Source organism: Homarus americanus, unplaced genomic scaffold, assembly GCF_018991925.1.
Source record: "Homarus americanus isolate GMGI-L3 unplaced genomic scaffold, GMGI_Hamer_2.0 scaffold34921, whole genome shotgun sequence".
In the NCBI taxonomy this organism is placed as follows: Eukaryota; Metazoa; Arthropoda; class Malacostraca; order Decapoda; family Nephropidae; genus Homarus; species Homarus americanus.
The window spans coordinates 23,796,494-23,823,178 of NW_024741901.1; the positions used below are offsets into that span (position 1 = coordinate 23,796,494).

General features: G+C 45.9%; 1 protein-coding gene across 1 annotated transcript in view; it reads right to left on the reverse strand.

Moving 5' to 3' along the window:
• LOC121876182 (dual oxidase-like) overlaps positions 1-26,685 on the reverse strand; it is a 77,735-nt gene that overhangs the window by 27,527 nt on the left and 23,523 nt on the right. Inside the window, exons 3-8 of the mRNA XM_042381143.1 lie at positions 23,444-23,605; positions 13,797-13,984; positions 11,004-11,211; positions 10,706-10,872; positions 9,672-9,790; positions 9,116-9,239 (exon numbers count right to left, since the gene is read on the reverse strand). Of these exons, the coding sequence (XP_042237077.1) occupies positions 9,116-9,239; positions 9,672-9,790; positions 10,706-10,872; positions 11,004-11,211; positions 13,797-13,984; positions 23,444-23,605 (968 nt within the window). The remainder of the gene's footprint in view (positions 1-9,115; positions 9,240-9,671; positions 9,791-10,705; positions 10,873-11,003; positions 11,212-13,796; positions 13,985-23,443; positions 23,606-26,685) is intronic.

Below are 26,685 nucleotides of genomic sequence, written 5' to 3' on the forward strand. Positions count from 1 at the left end.
ACTGAAAATATTCGAGAGTCAATATGTAAACAGAGGCACCACACGAATTAAAAGTCATTTATTGGAACTTTTCAATTATTTACTCTTCTTATTTACACGTTCCTTCCTTATTTTCAGTTTTCTTATTTCTCCTTTATCACTGTGCGTCACTTCCCACTTTGTGGTCAGAATCAAGAGGAAAAGACAAGTCATGTTAATGTGTTTCGTCTGAGTGTTTAATCTGTGTGTGTGTGTGTGTGTGTGTGTGTTAGGCCAGCAGTAGTGTGTGTAGGAGGAGGAGGGAGTAAAGGAGGAGGAGAAGGAAGGAGGGAAGTCTGCGGTGTGTGAGGAGAAGACAATGGTGATGGTGGTGATAGTGCCGGTAAGTCCCTGGTAGAAGTTGAAGGTCTGGTCACCTTCAGGCACCCACTACTGACGGACGGCCACCTCCTGACAACACCTGGAATGCGTCAGCCCGTTCGTCACTCGTGGAATGTGTGAGTTTCCTGAGGGTCGGGAGAGCTCTCGAGTCTCGCCGTGTCCGGGAAGGTGTTCTAGGAAGGAGTCAACGTCACTGCCGCTCTGGAACACTGCCTTGAGTAAGTCTTCCAGAGATACTTTCCATTTTCAACAACTTTTTTACAGAGGGGACTTTCCATTCTCAAGTTTATTTCCCCGAGGTACTTCCCTTTCAGAGTATGCACACACACACACACACACACACACAATCAACATCCACCAGTTAAAGAACCACACGCCCTCCGCTGAATGACTCCCCTAAACTTCCCTACACGTGTTGTAACTATGAAGACATCCGAGTAATATTTCTTAACAATATCATAATGGTGGTTTCATGCCTTGTTTGGTCCTTTGATAAACTGATGAGAGGGTGTGTGAACGATTGCCACTAAAGACACAGGTATACATAACGCGACATAATATTAACACAACACAGTAAGAACACAACACGGGTACAACAAAATATAGAACATAACACAAAATCAACACAAAATATAACACACTTCAAAACACAGCACACTACAGCACAGCACAGCACAACACAGCACAACACAGGTAGCCATTAAAATCCTACTGGCCAGGTGTGACCCTTAAGCTGATACAGGCACCAGGTTAATTGATTCTCTCTCTCTCTCTCTCATTCTTGTCTTATCATTTTTCTTCTTTCCATCCTTTTCTCTCCCTTTCTCTCTCTCTCTCTCTCTCTCTTCTTCCTCCCTCCTTTAAAACAACACACTCGCTACCCAACCCTTTGTTTACCTGCCCCCACACACACACTCTTACCTCCCCTGCCCACCTCACCTTGCTACATACACTTAGAGAGAGAGAGAAGCATCTCTTGAACGTGTTACACCATTTCCGGTCTATATTACCAGGTGATTATAGTGGGTTGTCTGTCACGACCCTCCTCCCTCCTTCCTTCCCTCCTACTACTTCCCTCCAACAGTTGCTACTTCCCTCCAACAGTTGCTACTTCCCTCCCTCCCTCCAACAGTTGCGACTTCTCTCCTACTACTGCTACTACTTCCCTCCTATTGTTGCTACTCCTCCCTCCTACTGCTACTTCCCTCCCTCTACATACTGCTACTTCCCTCCCTCTACATACTGCTACTTCCCTCAACAGACAAACAACCACTGTAGGAAGGATCTGCAGCACACCACAGGACAGTTGGTGGGTGACGCCTCCCAACACACATAGTGGGGAACCTTGTGGACGACTGGCCCTCTGGACTCCTGACCGATCCTAACCTAACCTGACTTCCATCTCTCTCTCTCTCAAACAGCTCTAAGAAACATTCCCTTGCTTAAGTAAACCTCGAACCCTGTATACTGAGTCAAGATGATGATGATGATGATGATGATAGTGATAAGTGATGATGATGATGATGATGATGATGATGATGATGGTGATGATGATGACAGTGATGATGGTGGTAAATCTTCCTCCTTCACCATAATATATTTCTTCATGGGAATATACCCGGAAAATCTTCTATCTTATCCACTTCTTCCTCTCCTCCTCCTCCTCCTCTTCGTCCTTCTTTCTCCCCTTTTTCTTGAATTTCTAAATTTCTTCCTGTGTTCCTCCTTTTCTTCTTCATCGTGCTGCTGCTGCTTCTCCTCTTTCTCCTCCTCCTCCTTCTATCCTCCTTACCCCTCCTCCTCCTCCTTCTATCCTCCTTACCTCCTCCTCCTCCTCCTCTCCTCACGTCACCCCAAGTCGCACCTCACTGGCTAGCTCCGATGACCACAACTTCCCCCCCAGGGACAACACTAGGAAAAGTATAAAAGCCTAATTCACGTTATTACCGTCTTTAATTACCACCAACAGCACAATTAGTCCGTTATCACAGTTAATTAGTCCCCTCAATTAGTCCTTCACACACACACACACACACGAGATAATTAATTACACTTGATTAACTAATTTACTGTCATCTTACCTCACTATAAGCAACACATTAACTCACCTGGCGCCTCTACCTGGGAAGTGTGTGATGGTGAAGTGGTTTGATGTGTGGTGATTGAGATAAAGATAAGATATATGGTATTATAAATATAAATATAGTGATTATATATAAATTAAGATAATGATAATATAAATTTATTTAGAAATAATATAATATGAAGAGAAGGAGTAGAGGAAGAGAAGAGAAGAGAAGAGAAGAGAAGAGAAGAGGAAGAGAAGAGAAGGAGAAGAGAAGAGAAGAGAAGAGAAGAGAAGAGAAGAGAAGAGAAGAGAAGAGAAGAGAAGAGAAGAAGAGAAGAGAAGAGAAGAGAAGAGAAGAGAAGAGAAGAGAAGAGAAGAGAAGAGAAGAGAAGAGAAGAGAAGAGAAGAGAGAGGAAGAGAAGAGAAAGAGTACAGCAAGAACCTTCACAAACAGGTCTTAAAACATTCTCTTGTCACTATTTATTTACCCCTCCCACCCTCTTCAATTCTCCCACCCCTCTTCACCCCTCCTGGCCACCAAACACCACCATCTGACTCAACGACTCAACGACGCATGACTCAATGACTCAACCTAATCGATCCTGATGACTCAACTATGGAAGTTCATAATGACTTGACTAAATTGACTCGTCGTGACTAGTAAGCCGGAGTGAGTGAGTGAGTGAGTGATGCTGTAGTTCACTCACTCACTCTTTCAATGACAACACCTATGTATTTCATGACAGGTGTGTGACAGGTGTGTGACAGAGGTGTGGCAGAGGTGTGGCAGGTGTGTGACAGGTGTGTGACAGACAAGAGTACAGTACAAGGTGTTGTGTTGTGACGCAATACATGATGTGAATGAAGAAAGCTGGGAGGGAGGGAGGGGGAGGAGAGGAAGCAGGGAGGGATAGAGAGAAAGGTAGGAGAGAGAGAGGTGTGGACTTCCCAAGGGTCACAGATTAGGTCTCCCAGGGAACTCCTCTTTTGCCTTCAACTATATCTGTTTCATCCCGCCCACCACACCTGTAAACTCACCCCACTGTCCACTTACCACACCTGTTCACCACCACAAAGCCTGTTCACCCTACAAACCTGTTCACCCACCCACCTGTTCACCCACACACCTGTTCACCACCTACTTGTTCACCCCAACCCTTACCTGTTCCTTACCACCTGTTCTACCCCACCGCAAACCTGTTAGCCACACACCTGTTCACCCCACCACACACCTGTTCACCACCCCACCTGTTCACCCACACACACTGTTCTGCCCACCCCTACTTATGTCCACCCACCCCACACCTGTTGCTTCCCCTTCATCAATTTTTCACGCCTCCAGCACAAATCACTTCACCTGAACCACACACACACACACACACACACACACACACACAAATGCGCACACACACACACACACACACACGCACACACATACACGCACACACAAGGACAACACTGTAGATCTGTCTCATAATCTATGACGGGGAACACAAGACCTCTTCTAATGGTTAGGTTAGGTTAGGTTAGGTCAGTGTGCGGCAATGGCTATATTGTATTATTGTAGACGTGTGTGTGTGTGTGTGTCCTTGTAGTCATGGTATATAACATAGTTTCCGCCAGTAAACGGCAGTTAGTGTGTCATGTATGTCTATCTGTCTGGCTCGGCTTGTCCTAGTACACATACATACACACATACATACATACATACATACATATATACATACACAAACAATAACACACACACACACACACGTCATTAATCACCACTATAACTGCCCAATTTCGTTCAACCAACAGGAATGCTTGTTTGACGTGGGAACCCCCCCAGGTGTAACGACAAGGTAGTAGCCAATCACCTTGTTAAGGGTGAGACACGTGATTGGGGACAAGACAATCATACGTGAACACCTGTTATAAAGTCACACACACACACACACACACACACACACAAAAAACTCTCTCTCTCTCTCTCTCTCTCTCTCTCTCTCTCTCTCTCTCCCTCTTCCCTATTCCTCCTCCTCCTCTTCTTCCTCCTCCTCTCCTAAACCTTCCTCCACCCTTCCTCTCCTCCTCAATACAACCTTCAGCGGCTCAAGATCGACTCTAACACCTACAGTGGAACCAGACAACATGCAGTGACCTCTTGCCTTCTCCACCAATAAGAAAACCAGAAATAGAAGAATCAGTAAACTCATTGGTGGAGGTCGAATACCAACAGAGCGTCACACCACAGTTCAAGTGGACATCACCATAGATAAAAATGATGATAAATTGTTTACCTGTGAGATATATTGTTATTATTTATTAAGAACTTAGTTAAAATACATTGTTTGTTGTGTGTGTGTGTGTGTGTGTGTGTGTGTGTGTGTCAATAACCCTCCACGTACACGATCTTACCTGTGCACCTGCCTAGACACACACACATACATACACTACTTAGTCCCCTCTTTGTCTTCACATAACCTTGAATAATAGTTCCGCCAGCTGCCTCCACTACCAACCACAATCAACCACACCTCAACCACAATCTACAACTATCCACCACCACTTCCTAGTAACTACCACAACTACCAACACTGAACCAGATTATCACGCCAACCACAATCACCACTACCCGTCATAAGAGCTATAACATTATGGTGTTCTCAAGTCATATAATATCTATTGGGTCCTAACGTGATTTTCCGTTTGGTTATATTGACGTTGTTATTGTTATTATTGTTGTTGTTATTGTTGTTATTTGTTATTATTGTTGTTGTTGATATTATTGTTGTTTGGTGTTGTTGTTACTGTTGTTGTTATTGTTTATTATTTGTTGTTGTTGTGATGAGCTTCGGGGGTGAGGACACTGTACTGAAGCTTCACGTGGTCATCTATAGTGACTAGGGTGGATTAACCTATTGAGTCACACTTCCTTCCTTCCTTCCTTCCCAAACTTTCACTTTCTCTCACTTGTTTCCTTCCTTCCTTCCCTCCTCCCCACTCATTCTCTCACTGACTCCCCCCCCCACATACACACAGGAAGACTCATGGGACGCGACTCAAGTCATTCACGGGATTATGGGAGATAGTCCTGAACATGTGTGTGTGTGTGTGTGTGTGTGTGTAAGGTTAGAGACTCACTGGAGGTTGAAGGACGACCACCAGATGACTCGAGTGACTGCTATTGGCCACAAGTCGAGGGTGACGTACTGGTAAACACAAGGCAAGGGAGAAAGCCGTATTGGTTGATCACACGGAAACACGAGAGCTGATTGGTTGATCACACGGAAACACGAGAGCTGATTGGTTCTTGCATAATGATGACGTCACTTCCGAACCTTCCCTCAAGTAAATTGGCTTGAGAGAGAGAGAGAGAAACTAGGTGACGTCATGACCGCCAACCAATCCCCTAATCTCACGCCCGCATACACGTGGAATTCACCTTCCGAACCAGACCATTGACCACACCATAAGTCCGGCACCTCAAAACTCCTCCCTCCCTTCTCTACCTCCCTCCCTCCCTCCCTCCTCCTTCTCTACCTACCTCCCTCCTCCCTCACTTCACCTCCCTCCCTCCCTCTTCTCTCCTCCCTCCCTCCTCCTTCTCTACCTCCCTCCCTCCCCTCTCCTCTCTCTACCTCCCTCCTCTCTCCTCTACCTCTCCTCCCTCCCTACCTCCCTCCCTCTCTTCTCCTCTCCCTCCTACCTCCTCCTCTCTTCTCTCCTCCCTCCCTCCTCCCCTCTCCCCCTCCCTCCCTTCTCTCTCCCTCCTCCCTCCCTCTCTACCTCCCTCCCTCTCTTCTCTACCTCTCCTCCCTCTCCCCTCCACCCATCCATCATCATCGCCTACATAACATTAATGATGATGATAATAATAAACATCTTCGTCACCATTATCATTATCTAATCCCGCACTTACACTAACCCCACACTACTCCCCACACCCCACTCCCCACACTCCACACACTCCCCCTCACCCCCACCTCACTCCTCACACTATCTTGGGGAGAAAATTGAGGTCATGAAATATAATGCAGCATATAATGGTGTTGAGTTGTTAACCAAGGTAATGTTGCCTCACCTACCTATCTACTTACCTTCTTACCTATCTACCTAGTTACCTATATATCTCCCTATCTACCTACAGTAGGACCTATAGCTCCGCCTCTCAGCTCCTACCACTGACCTGACCCGACCTGACATTTTGCCACTCCAAAAGTACCACTGCCTGTTACCACACTACCACCACCCTAAACACCATTCCCACTATTTGCTACCACTACCACCACTCTCCTACCACACCCCCCCTATCCCTGCTACCATTCCTCTACCACATCACCACCCCACACCCCTATCCCTGCTACCATTCCTCTACCACATCACCATCACTGTTACATCACCACCCCACTACCACACCCCCCCCCTCCTACTATCACTCCAGCTTCTCTATACCACCACACCCTCGCCTGCAACCATCACCACCACCACCCACTACCCAGTTTTCATCACAGGGAGGGGGGATAGAGGTAGGGGGAGAGGGGAAGAAAGGGAGGGAGAGGGCACGTCTAGCCTCCTCCGCCAACAAAGACCATTATATGTGTGTGTGTGTGTGTGTGTGTTTTGCAACGCCACTAACTGCTTACTAACTACCCCGAGACTACTGCCACCTCCATGAACACCTCTACCACCACCACCACTGCGGATCACTACTTAGACCTGCATAGAAATCACCACTGATACTCGACGAGGTGCGGGATGCTTTCAGGTCTAATGGTCCAGCCCCAACAGAAACCCAGACCTAATAGACCCCAGTCCTAATAGAACCCAGTCCTAATAGAACCCAGTCCTAATAGAACCCAGTCCTAATAGACCCCAGTCCTAACAGGCCCCAATCCAAAGAGTAATGGAAGTTTCCCCCCTATGGTCAGGAATAACTAGGTGAGTGTGTGTTGGCCTCAGACAGGTAACAACTGCCCCGGACCCAGAACCTAACCTAACCCTATACGAAAGTGACCAGGTGGGGGGGAGGGGAGGTGGGGGGAAAAGGACAGTCTGTAATGATCTCCGACAGGTAGTTAATTAAGCAGTGTGTGTGTGTCAGAAGAGGAGCAGCATACGTGTTGTCCCCCCCCACCCTCCCACCCACATACAACTGACCACCAGAACCTTTTTGGGGTCTTCCATTGTAGGTATTTATTGCCACACCTGTCAGCGCCTGGAGGTGGGAGGGGGTGAAAGGGAGGTGAGAGGGGGGGGGGTGTGAGGGGAGGAGGGGGGAACCTATTCACTATACCATGATTCATGACACCTCACCATACAGTCGGCCCTCACCATGATAGTGACTGAGGACTTCACCACCATCACTACCACCATAGGATTAAATCACTACACTTGGTCAGGTGTGTGTACGTTTAACTGCCGCCTTACACCCTACACCTCCACTAAGACCAAGTGTCCCGTTACCATGTACACAAGACCGCTATAACACACACACATACACAAAAGAACTCCTTACACACATACAGACACACAAACAAGATCTAGATGATAAACAAACAGACAGACAGACAAACAGTGTGATGATGATGCAACAATCCGCGCGGAGTGAGGCGGGCATAATAATTAGGTGTTTGTGAAGGTAGCTGCCCCTCCCTCTCTCCTCCTTCTTTCTTTCCTCTCTCTCTTCTTCCCTCCGTTCCCTCCCTCCTACCCACATCTAAGGAAAAAGAAGAGGAGAAATGGGTAGAGAAGGGGAGGAGGAGGAGGAAGGGAAGGCGGCTGTCGACTAAATTCACACTAATCATCTGAACAACTCATGACCACGCCCATACCCGCCCCCTCATGCCCACTCCGTCACGCCCATATCTACTCCTTCTGGTGTAGTTATGGTGGGATGGTAATGACACTATTTTATTCAAGGTAATGGTGTGTTATTGTGTCGGCCTTTAAATCACTCTACCATATGCAACCCCTATAGCTCTGTGTGTGTGTGTGTGTGTGTGTGTGTGTGTGTGTGTGTGTGTGTTTGTATGTGTGTGTCGCTCTTCCACACACACACATACTTACCTCCCGCTGCCCATCAAACGAAAAAAAAGTAAAAGTGACCATTTTTCTAAGATCCTGGAGGGTTGGTAGAGGTAACTCCCTCCCTCCCTCCCTCCCTACCTGTCTGTCTCTACCTGGCCACCGACCTCTCACCACACCTTCCATATCAACGACAGGTAGCGGTGTAAGACAAGGCTGCCACCAGTGTGTTAACTCGGAAGTGACACATGACACCCGGGGCAGCTTGTGTCAACTGTGTCATGTAAGAGTTGTTGTTTCTGGTGACACGAGCCGACGACACGTTTTAAGATGACACGCGACAGTGTCATATACAGAATGGGGGTCTCTCTCTCTCTCTCTCTCTCTCTCTCTCTCTCTCTCTCTCTCTGACTTTAGAGGACCTTTACGATGACGTCTCGAGATAACAATGAATCCTCAGAGTACTAAAAAGAGAACGATGTACTCAAATACATAACGAAGAAATAGTACTTCACTGACGTGGTATAGCGAGTACTAAAGACGAATTAAGTACTCAAGAACAAGGTGAAAAAGGAGTACTAATTAACAATGCACTCAAGAAAAATGTAAAAAAAAAATAGTACTCCTTGAGGTAGGGAGGAGATTGAGTACTAAACAGAACACCTTCAGAGTACTTACATTAGCGTCCCACCAGGTAGAGCAGAGCCTGAGGGCGGAGTACCCAGTCTGAGTCATAGGAAACTCACATTCGTCGCCAGGGGCTCGTCGGTACAGCCCAGGAGGAATCAGGGTGTGTCCGAACCTGCAGGAGGGAAACACTTCAGGTAATACAAGAGGGAGGCACTTCAGGTAATACAAGAGGGAGGCACTTCACTGTTTACATTATCAGTGGTGGTACTGTTTACATCCTGTCAGCTGATAACACGTGGTACTGTTTACATTGTCAGTTGATAACACGTGGTACTGTTTACATTGTCAGCTGATAACACGTGGTACTGTTTACATTGTCAGCTGATAACACGTGGTACTGTTTACATCCTGTCAGTTGATAACACGTGGTACTGTTTACATCCTGTCAGTTGATAACACGTGGTACTATTTACATTCTGTCAGCTGATAACACGTGACTAAAGGAGGAGGTTGACTCAGATAATAACTTAAAGAAAAAGGAGGATGAGACAGCCAATACCTAACTGACGGAACTACAGGTAAGAGGGGACGCTGGAGGACCTACCTGAAGGCGGCAGACTGGAAGACGTGAGAGATGCCCGGGTGGATGTCAGAGCGGTATCTGGTATAGGGCTCAACACTCTCCCCGAGGAACGCCGGCAAGAACTCGTACATAATGATGTTCTGGAACACAACACGTAAATATGGTAAGGTTAGGTCGGGTTGGGTATTGTGGTTAGGTTAGGTATTATGATGTTATGTTATAGCGAAAACTTAGTAAATATGAAGACAGAACAATGTCAATATAGTTGCCACAGGTAACACAAGTACAAGGCCACAATGAAGAGAATCGTGAGGTAGTTTAATGGTGAATAACCTAACTACTTTTACAACACTGGGAGACACTATACACCCCCCTCCCCCCTCACACACACACACCTTAGGTTAGGTGACCATTCCTTTATACAGAGGAGGACGATGAGCAACACACAAGACACAAATATACAGTCGTACTCACACAACAGGTACAGGGGGTCGTACTCTTCCATACGGGGGGTCGGTGTTGATGGTCCTTGTGTATCGTAGGATAGATAGAGAGAGAGAGAGAGAGAGAGAGAGAGAGAGAGAGAGAGAGAGAGAGACGGGAGGAGAGTAGAGGCAGTAGCGGCAGAAGGTGAGGCAGTAGCAGCAGCGTTACTTAAGTGTTGCAAGAGGAGGTCCGTTGCTGCTACGGCCTTCACGCTCCACTGCTCTCCTCCCCCTCTCTCACCTCCTCCTCCCTTCCCCTTTTCTCACCCTCTCCCCCCTCCCACCACCCTCTCACCCCTCTTCCACCCACCAACCGCCCCCTTCCCCCCTGTTACACTTACTCATAGGCTGACACTTGCCTCCTGTTCTGCTGACGAAAGCCTGGTGATATGCTGACGTGGGGCGCTGACACTAAGTAAAACCTGGGCCAACAATAAGAGCAGAGCTGACAGTTAGCCAATAAAAACCCATCGCGTGGAAGAAGTGCATGAATGAGTACACACACAGAGCAATGAATGGGCGTGTGTGTGTGTGTGAGACAGACAGACAGACAGACAGACAGCGACTCACCTGCAGATGGGCGGTGACAATCCTCCTGGTCCGCTGGAAGATGTCCTCGTCACCCCAGTCTGGATTCTTGGCCTGGATGCGGGAGGCCACCTCGTTGTGCCACCTGAACATCAAAATCCCGAACGCCAATAAAGCAGGGTTCTGATTGGTCCTCTGATCCCCTAACACTACACAGGGATGAGAAAAAGAAAACGACTTCATTAGACACACATAAAGGGGGAATATGGATGAATTTCACACAAGACAGATAGACAGACCCACCCACTACCCCCCATCCACATCCACACAATATACTCACAAAATATCCTCTCCGGGCTGAGGATCTTGAGGACATGTGGCGTAGGATTATTAAACATGGGGATCCTTTCAGTGTTCCGGGGCGGCATGGTAGGATCCCCCGGGGCCGTCCTGAAGGTGCCGTTCTCAAAGGACCTCAGCATGTTGAGTCTGGCCTCACTCATGCTGTACACGAAGCTCCCGTCCAGCCATGACGTCACGTAATTCAGCTGTAAACAACACGAAATATTCTCTAAAAATCCCCATACAAAAATTTTTTTTTACACTGATTCATCCTGCAGTAATAAAAACAGACAACACCAATGAAAGCAGACAGCAGAAAGCAGAAGCAGACATGAAAGCAGACAGTAAACATGAGGCATCTCTTTGGCGTGACTACACAAAGCTGTTTACCAAGGCAGAGGTTGTAACACTGACCTAAATGATGGGAGATGTTGCGTATAGATTGAGCTGAAGCAACACAACAACAACACAATAGCGGGGGTGGAATTATTCTCACCGTGGTTGTCGTACTTAATGGTTTGTTCTCGTTGGTGAGAATAGTCGTAGAAGAGGAAGAAAAAGTAGTTAATTTGCAACACTTATCAACACAAGCAATACTACCAAAAGGAGGTCAGGTCAGGTCAAAGGGGTCAAGTTAGTTTATATTCGAGACAACGACACGTGCAGGAAGAGAGGGGGGGAGGTGTATAACTAATTAATTAACCTGAAACTCCTTAATTACCCAGGTGATTGCCTTTTCCACGGCAGAGGGAGGGAGGGAGGGGGGGGGGGATTACTACTACCCAAACACTACCATTAACACCATCACTACCACCCCTACCACCATCACCTACACGAGTATTACCAAGTTCTACAACTACCACCACTACCATCACTACCCCCACCACTACCACCACCACCACCTACACCAAATGCCTACGTATCCTCCAGCCAACCACAGCATCAGACAACGTAGGAAAAAAATCCACAACACATCGTAAACACCTTCCCAAATATAATGACCCTAATGACCCGTGTTAACACCTGAGAGTAATCAACAGGTGGGCCATCACACTCCTAGGGCCATAATGAGTGTGGATTAAGTATAACATATATTTGGAATAACTAACACGATCAATACATGTTCTAAACGACTGTGTAAGGTTAGGATGTGAGTATCTTTGTCTGTATGTTCCTCAGGTAGATCACCACCACTACCACTACTACCACAATCAAAACCACTACCACCACCACTACCACCATCACACGTACACCACTCAAGACACCGGACGTATTAGCAACAATTACTTCACGGTAGTCGAGTTAACACTGGCATACTAAGTCACTTCGTCCACTACCCCAGCAGGAGACCCGTAGAATACTGAAAGAGTGTGTGTGTGTGTGTGCGTGTGCGTGTGTGTGAGTGAGTGTGTGTGTGTGTGTGTGTGTGAGTGAGTGAGTGTGTGTGAGTGAGTGAGTGAGTGAGTGAGTGTGCGTGTGTGTGTGTGTGTGGATACAGACGACCAAGGTCCTCTGGGTGGTGAGGTAACGTCATAATAACAAGTCTTCCTCAGTCCACGCCACAACACGGGTCTTGAGGGGTTATAAGTCAACAATAATAATGGCAGTTACCCAGAGAGAGAGAGAGCCAAAACTACCACAACTACAACCACCATACCCATACAATGCCTATACAATTCATCAACAACCACACCTTCTACCACAATAACCCACAACTACACCACACACAACCTACAACACCACCCATAACTTAGATCACCACCCACAACCCACACCACACCTTCTACCACAATAACCCCACAACTACACCACACACAACCTACAACACCACCCACAACCCACATCACCCACAACCACAACTTGAAGGTGACCCCAATACCCCCCTGGACTAAGCTATCGTCATCCTTTGCTTTATATTGATTAGAAATTTGCATATGAACACGCTGTAAATATTTATCTTGTAACCTGAAACCTCCTCCTCCCTCCCCTCTCACCCCCTCTTACCTCCCTCCCTCCCCCTCTCTCACCCTCCTTACCTACCTACCTCTCCAATCACCCTCTTCCTCAACACACACCCCCCCCCTCCTAGGTAAGGTTAGGTCAAGTCATTTTAGCTTTGGTTAGATCTGGTTAGGTCAAGTCAAGTTAGATTAGATTAGGTCAGGTCAGGTCAGCTTTAGTATAGTTAGTAATGACCTCAATGAGCGTACACCGCACATTGACAGTCACCCGTAGTTAAACACGACTCTACCTGTATGTGACCCGTAATTTAACACGAATCTACCTGTAAATAACCCGTAAATAACACACGTATGCCTCACATACTGGGTCAAGGCGGGGTAGATCCAGTTCATGTTGTTGTTGTGCTCTTGTTAAGAATAATATTGACATTACGACCAGAGATCATATTTACTCTACCTGGATCCCTGAGTCAATATCATTGAGTCACTACCTGAGTCATTATCACTGAGTCACTGAGTCACTATCATTGAGTCACTATCACTGAGTCACTATCATTGAGTCACTACCTGAGTCATTATCACTGAGTCACTGAGTCACTATCATTGAGTCACTGTCAGTCAAACTATCCTTGAGACATTATCAATCACTAAGTCACTATCACCGAGTCACTATCACTGAGTCACTATCACTGAGTCACCATCACTAGACACTACCTTCACAACACAGCGACAACTGAACACAAACCCATAGTACACCGCCATGTCACACCTTCAACCATAACCTAACCCACATCCCTTCCCCACCCACCCCTCCCCCACACGGCCCCTACCTGTTCGCGGGGGCTGTTAGGGCTCTGGCCGGTGGAGTAGTCGTAGCCAGCTCGGTGGAAGGGCATGAACTTATCCCCCGCACAGTGCTCGTCATACATCTCGTCGCATCTCTCTATGTCGATCTTGTGCATCTCGATGGGGCAGCCGATCTCTGACGCCTGCAGCACCTCTGACGATACTACCTGGCCTGCGGGAGGAGGGAGAGTTAGTTATGGTGAGTTGTATTACTTGACCTGCGGGAAGAAGAAGAAGAGAGAGAGAGAGAGAGAGAGAGAGAGAGAGAGAGAGAGAGAGAGAGAGAGAGAGAGAGGTTAATTACCTGACTCACCTTCACCATTAACCTAAACCTAACCATCAACACCACATTACACAACAATATTTCTCCACGTAAACACACACACACACACACACACACACACACACACTACGTGTCTGCTGTTCAACACCTCAGTTCACATGATCTACGTGTGTAAACATTAATCTGTATGTTCACTGTATGTTCCTTCACCTTTCTCTAATGAAGGCTTTTGTTAAACCACCAATGTATGTAATAAGTCATTTATGTCCAATGTATATTTTCAGCCTTCGGGCTGCAGAACTTTTTCAATAAACCGTTTATTATTATTATTATTACAGCAGCTAAAATACCTTAATTAAATACACACCATTTTAACTAACACCAACACACATACACAGGTAAACACACGAACTACGTCACCTCAAGAGTTAATGAAGACCATTTACCTGTACTTTAACAACTAAAAATATCTCTGGCGTCTTTAACATGTGGAGGGAAATTTACGTTCGACAAGTGTTCAATTATTTATACAAGACATTTTTATGATTTAACGAACAGATGACCTCGAATGATGGTATCTTGTGCATGACGGCAGATGATGCACCACTCTGTATGTGATCCCACGGTGTGATAAGAGCCTTATGACACACCCTGTATATGACACACCGAGTGAGAGCCATATGACAAGTTATTCTCACCTCCGTCTGTGACTCGGCAACAGAAGGATCGATATATCCAGAGGTGAAATTGACCAAGTTCTGATGTTGACAAGGCGTAGGTTAGGTTAGGTTAGGTTAGGTTAAAATAGTGAAGACGGTGGGAAGGGAGGACGATAGTAATAATAAAAGGTTGAACAAAATAATAAAAGGTTGAACAAAATAACAATAGGTTGAGAAAGACCCTTAAGTTATGTAGAGCGGAAGGAACTGGTACTATTATCATAACGCTGCAGGGAGAGACGCTGAGTACATAAAAGATGAGTACGTACACACACACACGCACACAGGAGGCATAAATAAAACAAGACCCAGAAATAAATATATACAAGTTTTTCTTGACCCGGACGGTGTGAGAGTGAGCCCACCTTCGTGTGTCATGAACGAGGTTGAGGGACCTTATGACCTGAGAGGAGGAGGAGGAGGAGAAGAGAAGAGGGAAGAGGGAAGAGGGGGAGAAGAAGAGGAGGTGGAGAAACGTAACCTTTAAGCCAAGATATTAAACGTATCTTCCTAAATTAAGTCGATCATCACCATCATCACCACTATCACCATCATCACCACCATCACCACTGTCATCATCACCACTATCACTATCACCACTATCATCATCACCACTATCACCATCACCACTATCACCATCACCACTATCACCATCACCATCACCACTATCACCATCACGTATCTGTTCACTACAGGATAAAGACCTTCTTTCTACAGACCCTTAACCTCCACTACGCCCCTGTAAACCTAACCTAACGTAACTTAACGTAACCTAACGTGACCTAACCTAACCTAAACCTAACCTAACCACAAAAAACGGATCAGGACAGACCATTGACCCACGGGATACTGATGTAATTATTCCTTCTTACTCTTTCAAGGCTGAGTTCAGGACTTAACCCACGACCAAACAGAAATTAATAACAACAATAATAATAACAATAACATCAACAACAACAACAACAACAACAACAACAACAACAACAACAACAACAACAACAACTACATCAATAACAACAACAATAATAATAACAATAATAATAATAATAATAATAATAATAATAATAATAATAATAATAATAATAATAATAATGTCTTACTTATGGAGGAAATTTGTCATAGAACTCAAGGGGTCAAAGACATAGTACTCAAGGGGTCAAAGACATCGTACTCAAGGGGTCAAAGACATCGTACTCAAGGGGTCAAAGACATAGTACTCAAGGGGTTAAGACATAGTACTCAAGGGGTCAAAGACATCGTACTCAAGACTAACATGGTCCTCCCGGGTGCTAAGGGACAGACAAACAGAAGTAAAACAAACTCAAACATCGTCAGCCTCAAACACCTTCGTCCTCACACCATTAACGTAAAGTGGATCTAAGGAGACGAGAGGAATGTGTGTTGTGTAAGTATTCATCTCAGACCTGTGTGTCGGAGGGTGTGGTAGTGTGATGGTGAGGGGTGGGGATGGTGGTGGTCATAGTGAGGGTAGTGGTGGTGATAGTGGTAGTAGTGATGATAGTGGTGGTGATGATAGTGGTAGTAGTGGTGGTGATAGTGGGGGTAGTGGTGGTCATAGTGGTAGTAGTGGTGGTGATAGTGGGGGTAGTGGTGGTCATAGTGAGGGTAGTGATGGTGATAGTGGTAGTAGTGATGATAGTGGTAGTAGTGATGATAGTGATGGTGATGATAGTGGTAGTAGTGGTGGTGATATTGGTAGTAGTGGTGTTAGTGGTGAGGGAGGGAGGGAGGGAGGGAGGGAGGGGGAGCGTCAAATTTCATGTCGAAAGTCGAGGTTAAGTGAATCTGGGGCAACAATCATTTCATAATATAAGCAGCAGTGAGACGAGTTTTGTGCGTGGCTAACTTCACCACACACTACCCCCACACACCACCCACACCCTCCACCACCACACTACCACCCCCACACACTACCACCACCACATACTGCCCTCAACACTACCATCACACATTATCCCACACACTACCACTACACTATCCCCACACCGCCCCTCTCACACACTATCACCACCACACATTACCCCTACTGCTCCCCACACCACCACATCCCCTACCACACTGCCCTCACACCACACACACAAATATATCAGCAAATGCAAAAAATTACTTCGAATCACACACACACACACACACGGAGGGGGAGGGGGGGGAGGTCATTTAAATCTGCCTTACAAAGCGATGTTATGCATGGAAAGAGGCCAAGTCTAGTGCTGACGCCTTAAGAGCCACACCTGTTCGTCCCCCCCCACCACATCTTCTCACCACACCTCACCCCCCTCCCCCACTTGCCAACCACCCCACTATACTATTATCACCCTTCTGACCTGCTTACTTAAGGGGGAAAATGATCATCAAAAATGCCCCTTCGCTTTTGACGTCATCCTCACTGTCATTATGTGGCGACAGATAGACAGGTAAGGGAGGTCAGACATTACCTGTCTACCTGTCCTCCTCTATCATTAACCTCAAGTGTCTGTGTCCATCACCAGTTCAACGATCTCAACCACAACCCCCCCCCCCTCACTACAACCACGACATCACATCAACCAACATACAACCACAATCACCAACCACCCACACAACAACCACCAACCACATAACCCCTACCTGCGCAAGTCTGTCTCTCCTCAGGGGGTCGCTACACCGCGTATCATCCTCACAGCAAGATACCACCACCTGCACCACACGTATCAATCGTCACTACTTTCACCTCCACCACTATCACCACCACTATCACCACAATCACCACCACAATCACAACCACCACCACAATCACCACCACCATCTACCAGACTAATTTAAATTATGCACTCAATCTTATCCTGAACTTCCACCACCTAATCAATCAACACCTCAGGTAATTTCAGAGATTCACACCTGTCCCAATGTCAATAAATTGTAACTTACTCTTAAATAATAATTAATGCAACATATACCTTCTTTAACTCCTTTATAAACTCGTAAAGTCAAATAAAAACAATAATAGTATCTCTTAATGATGGTTCAAGAGTGATGTAATTGTAAGAGGTGATTAAATATGAGGTGTGATTAGGTAGTTGTGTGGTAGTTAAGGAGGTGTGATTATTCTTGTGATTAGGTATTAGTTTGTGAGGTATCTCCCAGCCTTGGTCTCCTAGGTAGTGAGATATCTCCTAGTCTTCGTCTCCCAGCTGGTGATATATCTCACAGGTAAGAGACGAGAGGTAGGAGATATCTCACTACCTGGGAGACAAGGACTAGGAGAAAACAGTTACTCCTCCTCAACTTCCCTTGGGAGAAAAACTCAACTCGTCCATACTTAAGGTCGAGGGTCGTTGGCCTCTCCCCTCTCCCCTGCAGTCTACCTGTGTTTCAGTCTACCTGTTTCAGTCTACCTGTGTTCCAGTCTACCTGTGTTCCAGTCTACCTGTGTTCCAGTCTACCTGTGTTCCAGTCTACCTGTGTTCCAGTCTACCTGTTTTCCAGTCTACCTGTGTTCCAGTCTACCTGTGTTCCAGTCTACCTGTGTTCCAGTCTACCTGTGTTCCAGCTCCACCTGTGTGTTCCAGTCCACCTGTGTCTCCTGTCCAGTATACCTGTGTTCCAGTACCTGTGTTTCACTACCTGTGTCTACCTGTGTTCCAGTCTACCTGTGTTCCAGTCTACCTGTGTTCCAGTCTACCTGTGTTCCAGTCTACCTGTGTTCCAGTCTACCTGTGTTCCAGTCTACCTGTGTTCCAGTCTACCTGTGTTCCAGTATACCTGTGTTCCAGTATACCTGTGTTCCAGTATACCTGTGCTTCAATTCATCTGTGCTTCAATATACCTGTGGAGCCCATAGAGATACTGACAGTGTATTATGAAACAGATTCTGAGTACGTACACTGAAACAGAAACAGTGTAGCATTTGTACAGTGGGAGATGAAAGCACAATGTAACACTAAGTCAGCGTAACACACATGTCCAGTACATAATTACAGGTGTAGGCAACAGGTGTAGACAACAGGTGTATAGGTAACAGGTGTAGACAACAGGTGCATAGGCAACAGATGCGGTACCTTGACCTAATAAGCCAATGGGGGTTGTGGCCTGTTAATTAGAAGCAGCTCACATGGGGGTAGGGGAGGTGGTGGGGGGAGTAGGGGAGGTGGTGGGGGGAGTAGGGGAGGGGGGGTGCAGAGCTCTTGAGTCCACCATACCTTCACGTACCACTCAAATGTGTACCTGGCCTACTACTGTACTACTATCAACCATCCTTCTCCATTCTCCCTCTCCTACTCCTCCCACTCAATCCCTCTCCACAACAATTAAAACAGCAAACATAAGAACGAGAGACAGACAGACACAGGTGAATGTTTTGAAAAGTAAACAATAAACTCACCTGAAAGTTACCTGATAAGATTGTGGAACACCTGAACACTACTGCTTCTACTACACTCCCCTAACCTAACCTAAACCTCCCCTCCCCTAACCTAACCTCACCTAACCTAACCTACCCAAAAGAAGACTATTTTTAGCACCATATATCCAGCTTGAGTCAAACAGAGTACAATACCCACCATCTCCATCACTCGTACTCAGATTAACTCATTGTACTCATCAGGAGATTACCATCGTACTCATGGGATTAAGTTCATTACATTATACTCAAAGTTGATTCATTATAGAGAGGAGATTAACCTAGATTAGTGTGGGAGTATTACATTATAATTTAGTGTGGCATCAAATGTTTCTACCTCAAGACCATCACACTAGCTCATACCCCTACGGTCACGTCAGCTGATGCAGGAGGAAAACAGCTGATGTACCCAAACAAAGGGATAAATCAGCTGATGGAGGAGGGAAACAGCTGATGTACAAAAACAGTGCCACAAATCAGCTGATGCTGCCTTGAAGTATCTGCCCACCACCACTGAGAAAAGGACGGGTTGGGGGCTAGGGGCTAGGGGAGAGATAGGGAAGGGGTGATGTGGGGGAGGAGGTGAGGGAAGGGAGAACGGGAAGGGGTATAAGGTGAGGTGGAAGGGGAGGGGGGGTCAGCCTTGAGAAGCCTTGTAACAGTAAAGAGAGGAAGACAGTCTTACATGATGGCCAAGTGAACAACAGTTATCATACAGCAGCCATCCACTTACACGGTGACGTCACGCGGTACACACACACCACGTACCTATTATTATTATTATTATTATTATTATTATTATTATTATTATTATTATTATTATTATTATTATTATTATTATTATTATTATTATTATTCCCCGGAGCCTTACAGTATATTCGTCAGTTGTCGTTGTTATCGTTTGAAAAAAGTAATCGACCTTCCAGCCTGAGTCCTCAACTAAACACAATGAACGGGAAATTCCATACAAATAAATATTCACAAACACAAAGAGAACTGGTTATAGGAGACAGGCTGTACAGTATATTGATACATATATACATTAATACACCAGAATACATACACGCAACAGTATACTCACGAATACATAATGCATACATATGAATTAATATATGTTTAAGCCTCTATCTGACATTTTTTTTTATTATGAACATTAATTGATAACACACACACACACTAATATACTCTGTTAGGTTAGGTTAGGGTACATTAGACTGGGTTAGGTTAGGTTAGGGTACATTAGACTGGGTTAGGTTAGGTTAGGGTACATTAGACTGGGTTGGGTTAGGTTGGGTTAGGTTCTGGCAAGACTGTGAACCACTTAACCAGTCACCGCCGCCTCCTGGACACACCCTATGAACTAATTAGGCAGAAGGCTGGTAGAGAAATGTTTACATTCCTCACCTTGAACTTTGTACACACGACCTGGGAGTCCCACAGTGCCGGCGACACACCCACACCACTCTTAACACCACTATAACACCACTATACGCTACACTAACACCACTGTACACTACACTAACACCACTGTACACCACTATACACTACACTAACACCACTGTACACCACTATACACTACACACACACAGTCACTTGATCAATGGCCAAATAAAGACGATGCTGAAACCTGATCCATAATCCAGACCTATAACCTGTGATACTTGATACTGAACACACACACACACACACACACACACACACACACAACACATCGTGAAATATATCTGGTCCAGTCAACTAGGTACACACATCTCTTCGTCTCAATTTGGTTGTGAGGTGATCTCTCTCTCTCTCTCTCTCTCTCTCTCTCTCTCTCTCTCTCTCTCTCTCTCTCTCTCTCGTTATTTTATGTTATGTTATTTAAGTGATACACATTATCGTTGTTTTGATACATTATTATTATTATTATTATTATTATTATTATTATTATTATTATTATTATTATTATTATCATCATCTCTATTATGTGACCGCTCGACGTTTGCATATTTAAAGTATGTCTGGAGTGTGGAGGCCAAGTGGATAAAACGCTCGCCTCCAGTTCTAAAGTTCATTGGTTCGACGCTATCATCCACCAGAGGGCTCTTATCATCCACCAGAGGGCTCTATCATCCACCAGAGGGCTCTATCATCCACCAGAGGGCTCTATCATCCACCAGAGGGCTCTATCATCCACCAGAGGGCTCTATCATCCACCAGAGGGCTCTACTAACACACAGTCACGCTCTCAGATCTGGGTCCTGTGATAATTTCCTTCACTACACGATAATATTTTGTCTAATGTCTTGATCTGAACGAGGTCACACGGGGCTTAAGTGACGAGGCAAGAGTTGAAGTAAGTGAAGACAGCGAGGGGGAGAGGGAAGGGGGAGAGGAGGAAAAAGGGGAGGTGGAAGAAGGAGGGGAGGTGGAAGAAGGAGGGGAGGTGGAAGAAGGAGGGGAAGGTGGAAGAAAAACGGGAAAAATATGAGGAAAACCCAGAGGAAATTGAAAAATTGTGAGGAGGAGGAGGAGTGCGAAGAGGAGGAAGAGAAAGAGGAGAAGAAGAAGAAAGAGGAGGAGAGCGATATCCACTAACCATCGGGAGAAAGTGACCAGAGAACATTTGACATTATCAGGAGACCGAACTGGACACATATGTTGTGCCTCCACCACCCTACACCACCTACACCACCCTACACCACCTACACCATACCCCACCCTACACCATCAATACCACCTACCCCACCCTACACCCACACCATCAATACCACCTACCCCCCCACCTAAGACAGACAGACCAACAGACTAATCAGACCAAGACACAGACAGACAGCTAAGCAAAAGACAAACCAAACATTATCGCTACACCCTCCTATCAACCATGCAGTACAAACAAACAAACAAACAAACACAAAATTTGCTTAGCACACAAACACAACTAAAACAAACATAACTGGAGGTAACTTTCAACTCCGGGTCGTAAAAACAAGCACACCGGTAAGAAGAGTCGATGATGACAATGACACGTAAATATGTGCTGTCAGCTGGAGGTGGACAGACACAGGAGGGCGGGCGGGTAGACAGGGAGATACAGACAGACGGGTGGGCGGGCAGAAACAGACGGACAGAGTAGGGAGGGAGAGAGAGAGAGGATGTCAAAGCAGGAAAAAATATACATCAAAACACACACACACACACATTACTGTAATATATATGTAATGTCTTGTGTAATAATGAACTTTAAACCATTGCAACTGCCCCATTATGCTGTCTGGTGCACTGTTATCTCACCTATAGTGGCGCAAGTACGAAGGGGTGGGGTGGGGTGTGGGGTGGGGTGTGGGGTGGGGTGGGTGGGAGGGTGGGGTGGGGCGGGTGGGGCAGGGGTGGGGCGGTTAGGCTTAACTCTTGACCCGCGATAAAACTGAAATATATTCCCAATGCTCACCAGTAAATTATTATTACTATTGTTGTTGTTGTTATCATCACCATCATCACCATACGGAACAATAGCCACCAGACACTCACCACCACACAGAACAATAGCCACCAGATACTCACCATCATCACCACACAGAACAGTAGCCACCAGACACTCACCATCATCACCATCATCACTATAAAAGCACAATAGTCACCAGACACTCACCATCACCACCATCATCACTATAAAAGCACAATAGTCACCAGACACTCACCATCATCACCATCATCACCATACAGAACAATAGCCACCAGACACTCACCATCATCACGCCCCGGCAACCATAGACTATCACCATGGCGCCTCAGGAGGTCTCAATTTCACCATCATCAACACCGTCCACGCCCTGTCGTATACCTTAAGACATCTGTCACTACCACGCCTCCTGTCACCACGCCACCTGTCACCATCATGCCACCTCTCACCACGCCACCTGTCACCACGCCACCTGTCACCACGCCACCTCTCACCACACCATCTGTCACCATCACGTCATGTCACCACACCATCTGTCACACCACCACTTACTACGCCTCCTGTCATCACGCCCCCCCCACCAGACTGGTTAGGTTAGGCACCCCAGGAGAGAGAAACAGACAGAAAGAATACCAAAGACAGAAAGATATAGACGGTGAGAAAAACAAAAGGAGACAGAAAGATACAGAGAAACAGAAAATTACATAGGAGACAGAGAAAGAAAGAGACACAAACAGACAGACAGATAGACAGACAAGAGAGACAGAAACAAGACAGAGGGTACTTACCGAAGAAGGCCAGCATAGCAGTACGGTTCAAGGTGGAGGCGAGACCATCACGCCCCTTCATGAACGCCTCAGAGAGCTTCCTGGAGGAGGGTCTATCCTGCCCAGCCATCATATACACCCCGTCGGCATAGCTGGCGGGGGTCTTACGCGTCAGACGGGACTCTGTCGGGGTGTACACGGGAATTTAATTTAGTGTACATGGGAATTTCATTTAGTGTACATGGGAATTTCATTTAGTGTACATGGGAATTTCATTTAGTGTACATGGGAATTTCATTTACTGTACATGGGAATTTCATTTAGTGTACATGGGAATTTCATTTAGTGTACATGGGAATTTCATTTAGTGTACATGGGAACTTGAGTTAGTGTACACGTAAACTTGAGTTAGTCCACTGGTGTTTACATTAACATAACCTAACCTGACCTGACCTGTTATAATTGGGCATAGATAAACAAAAATAGAAATAACACAGAAAAACAAACAAAAACAACCAAACATGGACAAACACAGACTAAAACAAACACACAAACATCTCATCCCAAACACAAACATTACTCAATAACCAAATAATTCAATTAATAATTTAAATTAACCAATTATATAATTAACATAATACATCCAGGAATACACTAAAAAGTTACTGAATCTATTAAGTGAAATAAAATAACCAATTAATAAAACAAATAAAACTCAACAAACAAATCCATTAAAACACCGTACTCAAAGGGTTAAAACATCGTCCTCATAGGGTTAAAACACCGTACTCATAGGGTTAAAACACCGTACTCAAAGGGTTAAAACACCGTTCTCAAAGGGTTAAAACACCGTACTCAAAGGGTTAAAACACCGTTCTCAAAGGGTTAAAACACCGTACTCAAAGGGTTAAAACACCGTCCTCAAAGGGTTAAAACACCGTCCTCAAAGGGTTAAAACACCGTACTCAAAGGGTTAAAACACCGTCCTCAAAGGGTTAAAACACCGTACTCAAAGGGTTAAATAATCATCGTCAAAGGGTTAATTAAGCAGCTTGTTAATCTAAACTAAAAATCAATAAGTGAAATCAAATCATAAAGTTAAATAAACAATTAAAAAATAATCCCCTTCACGTAGTCTGAGTTTTAATATTATCTTACCACATCGACGACACACAAATGCCAGTCAGTGACCTCAGCCAAGTGGGGGTTCATTCATCGAAGACACTTGAGGTCAAAGGTCAACCCATCCCATCTCCTGTCCCGTCACCACCCACCACTACTACCACCCCCTACCACCACGCGCCACCACACTTCCACCCACTACCACCACACCACCACCCCCCCACCACCACCTTGACCTTTCATAGAGACATTCCCTCCCTCACTCCCTCCCCATCCTTCTTTCCCCTCCCCATTTCTCCCCCCACTTGACGCACAGCCTCCCCCCTGTACACACAACACTCCCACCTTGGCCCCTCCCAACACCTATCCCTGGGCACAACACTACAACAGGAGAGAGCCACACAGACGTACCACAGAGAGAGGAGCCACATTGAACAGAAGAAGGGCCACAACAGCAACAGTAAGCCAGGGGTAGCAAGAAATGAGTCCTAACAGAGAGCCACATGAACAACAGAAGAGCCACAACAACAGAGCCCACAACAGAGCCACATGAACAAGAGGAGCCACAACGGAAGCATCACGGCAAGAGTAACCAGAGGAGGGCCCCCTCCCGCCAAAAGTGATAGGAAATTGGCCGGTAAGTTGTCGCCCCCCAACAAACACCTACCTGTGGATCGTGACCACCCCCCTCTCCCCTTCCAGAAACCTCCCTGACTCCCCCCCATCCAAAGGCCCCCGGACCCCTCTCTCCCCTCCCAAAGACCACCCCGGACAGCCAGTGACCTCTCGTTGCGTGATTAAGGTGTGTCGACTGTTTGACGCAGGAATGAGGTTAGAGGAGGTTAGGTTAGGTTTAGGTTAGGTTGAGGTTGAGGTTGAGGTTAGGTTAGGTTTAGGTTAGGTTTAGGTTGAGGTTAGGTTCAGTATGTCTGTAATTTCTCTTCCCTATGAAACCTCGATCGTGATAGAGGTGTGTCAGCTGCCAGTAACAATATTGTGATGGAATAAAATAGGGCTTTAGGAGGCGTCTCGGCCATGATAGGTGTACCGATGGGCAGTAATGACAGGTGTGAGGGAGACAGGTGGGCTGTTATCAATCCTTCCATCCTCGCCGAGACTTAGATCTGCTACCATTATCCTTAACCCTTTGAGTCCTGGAGGGTTAAATCATCGTCCTCAAAGGGTTAAATCATCGTCCTCAAAGGGTTAAATCATCGTCCTCAAAGGGTTAAATCATCGTCCTCAAAGGGTTAAATCATCGTCCTCAAAGGGTTAAATCATCGTCCTCAAAGGGTTAAATCATCCTCATCAAAGGGTTAAATCATCGTCCTCAAAGGGTTAAATCATCCTCATCAAAGGGCTAAAACATCGTCCTCAAAGGGTTAAATCATCCTCATCAAAGGGTTAAATCATCGTCCTCAAAGGGTTAAATCATCCTCATCAAAGGGTTAAATCATCCTCATCAAAGGGTTAAATCATCCTCATCAAAGGGTTAAATCATCCTCATCAAAGGGTTAAATCATCCTCATCAAAGGGTTATAACATCGTCTACCTGGCCATCACACACTCCCCCTTACCTGGTTTACCTATACACCTGGCCAGGCTCTTAACACCTTGTATATCACTTAGCCAACACACCTTTATAACGGCGACACCCTCACTACGCACACTTTGATATAGCGGACTTTTTCATCTCTAAATAGTTCGTTAGATGGAGGGTTTCACATCTAACAGACCCTCGATATAACGGACTTCCACCTCTACATAGTTCGTTAGATGGAGGGTTTCACATCTAACAGACCCTCGATATAACGGACTTTCCTCCCCATGTAGTCCGTTAAATAGAGGTAAAGAGGAATATTTCCCCATGCGTGACTAAATCTTCCCAGAGAACCTGAGCAAGATTCCATGATTGCAGGGCACGATGTTGCAAGTTGATATCCTGTTGCAAATACCTTAGTAATACCTTAGTGGGTGGGTGGGTGGGTGGGTCGGGGGGTGGTGTGGGAGTGGGAGGGTGGGGGGAGTCGAATCTACGCCCGGCTGACTCACTCCATACTCGTTCAAGTCTCGTAAAACCAAATTACTTATCGGGGAAAAAACTGTGGAAATCACTTTTTGTTTTTACAGTAAATTGTAAT